Raw genomic sequence first — 6000 nt, forward strand, 5'->3', positions numbered from 1 at the left:
GTTGGTATGGTGCCCACTACATTGATCCTTGGTTCCCATGTGAAAAGCTGGATATAAGCAGACAAGCAATCCCAGTGCTGCTGAACACAGGGGGACCCCTGGGCTACCAGGCTAGTCAAAGTGGTGAGATCCAGGTCCCAGTGTTGGATGGTACCTGAGGGACAACCCCTGAGGTTGACCCCCACAATAAATAAATAAAATGGCCTGCAGTTGGAGCTGGGGATGCCAAGCAGTCAAGCCTAAGCCTGGTTCTACACCCCACCGCCCATAATGCACTCCTGTGGCCTTTCAAATTCCACCAGGGAGATGGGCTATGGAGTGGCAGAGAGGGTGTAGCCGTGTCCTGGGTCCTGGGTCAAAGACTGTGCTTGGTGGAAGGGAATGGACACACATGCAGACACACACAGACATATGCAGGTGCACTGCATGCATGCATGTGAACCAGGGGCCTCTCTGGAAGAGTCCACACTAAAGCACAGAGAGAAGGGACAAAAGAGGTAGGACAACAGGACTATGGTGGCAGGGTTAAAAAAAAGATGTGATAATCTTCATGGACTGCTGTGAAGCCACAGGCTGTATTGTCTAGGTATGGGGTGATGGGATGGGTGTCCAGCATGATTAGTTTTAACTCAGGTGGACTTACAGATTAAGCATGGCCTCGTGTGGAGGAAATCAAAGTAGAGGCTGGGGTATACCCAGCTGTATCCATCTCCAGTGGAGAAGCACCAAACATATCCCCAAATCCACAGTCCCCAGTCTGCAGCGTCCCCACCCCCCCAGCCCTCAGGGCTTATGGGAAGTTAGAACTTCTCCAATAGGCTGGGACATAGGCAGCTTCAGCACAGCTGAAAGCCTTAGGCACTGCAGTGGGGACAGGGCACTCAACAAGCACTTGCCTGATACTTGGTAGGCACTGGGCAGTCTCTAGAAACACACACACACAGTCACTGGAAAATGCAGTTGGTAATTTTTTTTCCTAGTTCTAACCAAACAAACAATCTTTCTTTTCAAATTTTCCTTTTCTGTAAGGCAAAGGAGGCTAAAAAGGAGATGGGGTGGGGGTTGCTTTCCAGGCAGACATGAGCATCATTTTTAGTTATACTCCATCTCCAGGCTGCCACAGAATGATCAGAAAACCAGTCAGCTCAGGCTAGCAATCAAGACACCCAAATAAACTTCTGAGCCTCAGGTCACTTCCATCTGCACTCTGACTTCCTCAGAACCCACACATCAGGGCGAGGTGTCAGAGGGGAACCACAGTAAGAAGACCTGTGCTGCCTGAGCCACCATCCGTCTATTTCCCCACTGCAACAAGTCAAACTTCCAACTTTCCTCACAACCCAAGCTCATTTTATATAAGATTTGTAAAGCTGGGTAATGAGCTGGGGACCTGTGAAGATAGTACTGGGTCCAGGAGGGGGGTGGGGGGACGGGGAGCAGAATAAGTGTACCACAGCCTTACCTGTCGGAGCCCAGTTGCTCATCCAGCTCCATCCATACCTTGCCTTGGCACCCCTGAACCTCTTTCCAGTTCCTCTTTCAGAAATAACCAGTCATTCTGATTCTCGACAATGTGAACTGAGGATTATTTTGCCTTTTCTGAGTCAGGGTCTCATGTAACTCATGCTGGCCTCACACACCATGTAGCTCAACTCCTGATCTTCCTGTCTCTACCTCCAGATGACCAGTGTGTGTGGAGCTGAGGATGGAGCCCAGGGCTTCCTTACAGAATAGATGAGTGTTCTACCTACTGAGCCCCAGTCTCTCTCCTGCATTTTTTTTTAAAGATTTAATCATTTATTATATATAAGTACACTGTAGCTGTCTTCAGACACACCAGAAGAGGGCATCGGATCTCTTTACAGATGGTTGTGAGCCACCATGTGGTTGCTGGGAATTGAACTCAGAACCTCTGGAAGAGCAGTCAGTGCTCTTAACCGCTGAGCCATCTCTCCAGCCCCATTAAAGGGAAGCCACACATCCTCCGGCTGAATTTACCTTGAGCTGTGAATTAGCCCAAATGTAAATATTTTTTTCTTTCTTTCTTTCTTTTTTTTTTTTTTTTTTTCCCCTTGGAGCTGGGGATCGAACCCAGGGCCTTGCGCTTGCTAGGCAAGTGCTCTACCACTGAGCTAAATCCCCAACCCCGCATTTTTTTTTTAAAGACAAGCTTTCACAATGTAGCCCAGGCTGGCCTAGAACCCACAACCCTTCTGACTTTTACACAGGAATTCCAGGCATGCCCTGCCACACTGGCTTGTGGTTTCTCTTTCTTATGAAAAAAGATAATCTGGGGACTCAGGAACCTACCAGAGAGGTGTTTTTAGAGGAAATAAACACAGGAGAGACCCCGGGGAAAAGAGTAGAATGCTGAGAACCTGGAAAACTTCTGCAAGAGGCTGGGCCATTGGCCATCTATGTGCGAGTCTTGAGAGCTAGCTCAGAGTTCTTTGGGACAGGACCTTGGAATGTCCAAACAGTAAATTGATCCTCAGCTGAGCTGAGCTTTCCAGGTCTGTAAGCAGGTTGGATGAGTGGCCCTCCAGTGGACAAGAGTCTGGTGGCTGCCCAGTGAGTCCCTCCTACAGTGCCTGCAGGGAAATCAGCAGGGGAGGGACCTCTAGGAATTCCATTTGTGGTATCTTGGCCACAGGCATTGCGACAGAACCCAGGCTGGCATCACACCCTAAGGAGTTCAGGCACGTGAGGTCTCTTGCCTACTGCATAGGTCCAACCAGCTCTCAACTCCATGTGGGAGTGACTGCTGACAACATTCAACATTCCTGCACTTCCTTCTTTTAGTCCTCTCTACCCCAACTCGAGCCTCCTTCCAAGGTCCATAGACAGAGCTCAGATGTCTTTGTCTTTAGGCTGAGCCACTCCTTCAGCCCTTGGGTGACAGCACCAGCTGACTGCTCCTTCTGCCTGGGCCTCTTAAGACTGTAAGAAGAGCCTTTCTCACAGGCATGGCCCAAGCAATTTCTTACACTGCTGCTCATCTCTCTGTGGAATCTACTAGAGCCAGTTCCACACCCATGATTCTCAGACTGTACTGAACAGCCACAGGATTAGCACATCTGGGGCGTATTGGAACAGACACTGGGCAACAAGCTGCATATTCATAGACCTCCCTGCAGATTCATGGCTTGCATGAGTAAGTGGCAGGCTCTGAACTATTTCGTTTGAGTGGGGTTTTACTACATACCTTTGGAACTAACACTGTACACTAGGCTGGCCCTCAACTTGTAACAAAGCTAGAGCTTCCTGTGTGGTAGGCAAGCACTCTACCAAACTGAGCTACATATCCAGATCATCTGCCATTGTTTTGTGACATGAGAGTTCTTACTTTGAAGCCCAGGCTTGCTCTGAACTCACAGCTAAAATCCTGTCATAGCCTATCAGATAGTGGGGTATAGGCTAAGCCAGGAAGCCCAGGCCCTATTCTGTCCTCTGCATTTTGAGAGTTATTCAGGAGTTCTAGAAGGGGAGCGAAGCCACTCCAACACCCTGGACTTGGGTCTGGCCTGAGCTGAGAGCGGCATTGGAAGGGATACATAGACAGAAGATAGCCTTCTCCAGCATCACTAGCATCAACCCTGGTGATGCCTCTAGGGTATCATAGCAGCCAGGCTGTCTCCATAGGCTTCATTTTGAAACAACTCACAGTGGCTAAAACTCACTTGGCTTTTGATCCTCCTGCCTCAACTGCCAGAGAGTCTGGGGTTACAGGCCTGCCCAGCTTCCCTGTCCCATGTAAAATCCATGTCGAACTGGGGCCATAGCTCAGGGTAGAACTTTTGCTAGTGTGGGTGAGGTCCTGGGTTCCAACCCCAGCACACATCCTTCAAATCAGAGTGATAGGCAGATGGGGGCGGGGGAAGGGGGAAGCAAGCAAAACTGATCAAGCAATCTGAAGGAGGAAAAGGCAGAGAAAAGAAACCAAGATAGACAACAGAAAACTCGATCATGAACTTGGCAATCCACTTCTGGGGAATTTATCTTACAAAACTGATCCGACAGTGAGGCTTGGTGGTTAAGCGTCTGTAAATCAGCACCGGGAGGCAAAGACAGGAGAATAATGAATATGAGGCCACTCTGGCCTGATTGAGACAGAGAAGACAAATGAGAAAACAAGAATTTTCTCAAGTGGAAACCTGGGACAAATAACCTAGTCCCAGCACCAAAGTAGCTGAGGGAGCAGACACGCTTGAGCCCAGGAGTTCAAGGCAATATAAAACCTTCAACACAGGAAGGCATCCTGTTATCCCAGCACCTGAGAGGCATAGGCAGGAGGATGGAAAATTCTGGGCCAGCCTGGACTATGCAGCAAAACTTTTGTCTCAAAAAGCAAACCAAGAAGTTCCAGAGGGATATTACATTACAGGATGTCTGAAGACATCTGTTGTCAAGATGAATGGAGCTCCTGCCCAGGGTAGGGTTCTCAATGTTTATGCAACAGAGGCCAGGTTGCCCACCCTACAGAACTCCTGAATGTCAACACAGCCAGAATGGAGAATTTCAGTTCAGAGTCATGCTCCGATTAAGCACTAAACCCAAACCACTAAGTACCCGGGAGTCCACAGTACAGTATAGCTATATGAATGTACCTTTCAAAGGTTTCTAAATGTTTTAGAAACCTGTCACATTTTGTAACTGCAGAAGCCTGGAAAATTACTTTTCACTGTCTCTTTTCAACTTGGCAGTGTCTACCAAGAGAATTTTCTTTTTTCTTTCATTTTTGACACAGGGTCTCCGTATTACCCTGGCTGGCCTCAAACTCAGAGATCTGCTTACCTGACTCTGCCTCCGGAGTGCTGGGATTAATAATGTGTACCACCTAGTGAATGTTTATTTTTGTGTTTTAGGTTTGCTTTTTTTAATCCATCTTAGAGACACTGGAGGAAAAATGGAACACTGAATATTTTTCTAAGCCCTGTGCAGACTTGGTAAGTGTCCAACCAAGATTTTTTCTTTTTTGGATAACAACCTAGACAAACATTTTCTGTGGCCTGAGGTTATGTGGTGAAGAGTCTTGGACGCATAATCTGGAGACTTGGGGTCTCGCCTTCCATCCTGTAGTCTTGGGAATCCAACTCAGGTCGTAAAAGCCTGGCGGCAAGCCCCTCACGATAAAGCCCTCTCGCCGGCCCTCCAGAGCTTTTGGAGAGCCGCCTAGACGTGCACACCCAATGTCCCCCTTCAAAGCACGGCAACCCGGTCTCCCCTTCCCTGCCAGCCCAGGGGAAGCCAACTCGGCTCGTCCGCGGTCCCCCAAAACCAGGCCCGAGCCCAGATCGCCCGGCCTTGCCTCACCTGGCTCGCCTTGTAGAACTGCTTCTTCAGCCCCGCCACCGACATGCCGCCTGCCACTGTCAGGCTTCCCGCTCGAACTAAGGTTTCCGCCGGCGTCGCCGAACCGATTTCGTTCCTCCGCGCGGGGGTAGGCGCCGCCACCGCCAAATCAACTTGCCAGCTCTGCGCCCCCGCCCCAGAGCCACCTCGGCCCGCGAGCGCGCACGCGCAGCTGAGATATTACGCGGCGGCCGCACTTCCGGTGACGCCCCCATTTCCCCTCACCCCACCCTCCAACGCCGTCTGCGCGCGCTAGGCCTCTCTGCACATGCGCGCCCTCTGTAGGCCGGAGAAAGCATTGCCCCGGAGGAATGACGGAAACCCGCCCACACCAAAGATATGAGGGAGCGCCTAGAAAGGCTTGGAATGTGTGTGCGTGTTCGCTCGCGCGTTGCAGCTCTCTCTAGAGTCCTGGAGTGGATATAAAGTCAGAGTCAGTTTAATTAGTTAGTTATTTTTATTTGTGCGTGGGAAAGCGAAGCGGAATTTGTCAGTGATAGTGTAACAAAGACAAAGCAAGGTAAAATGAAGTATCTTAGGGGCTAGAGGAACGAATGGTTCTCCAGTTAAGAGCCCTTGCTGCCCTGGCGGAGATCCGGAGTTCAGTTTCTCGCACCCACATCAGGCGGTTTGCTCATAGCTGTTTAT

At 49.9% G+C, this 6000-nt stretch overlaps 1 protein-coding gene across 4 annotated transcripts in view; it reads right to left on the minus strand.

The window, feature by feature from the left end:
• Sh3gl1 (SH3 domain containing GRB2 like 1, endophilin A2) overlaps positions 1-5531 on the minus strand; it is a 27464-nt gene extending 21933 nt beyond the window's left edge. Inside the window, exon 1 of one of the 4 annotated variants that reach the window (XM_063267775.1) lies at positions 5314-5531. In XM_063267775.1, coding sequence (XP_063123845.1) covers positions 5314-5358 — 45 coding nt within the window. In that variant the 5' untranslated portion in view covers positions 5359-5531. The remainder of the gene's footprint in view (positions 1-5313) is intronic. The other 3 variants (XM_039084253.2, XM_039084254.2, NM_031239.3) reach the window with 3 other exon arrangements.
• Positions 5532-6000: the final 469 nt, after the last annotated feature.

Source organism: Rattus norvegicus, chromosome 9 (assembly GCF_036323735.1).
Source record: "Rattus norvegicus strain BN/NHsdMcwi chromosome 9, GRCr8, whole genome shotgun sequence".
Taxonomy (NCBI): domain Eukaryota; kingdom Metazoa; phylum Chordata; class Mammalia; order Rodentia; family Muridae; genus Rattus; species Rattus norvegicus.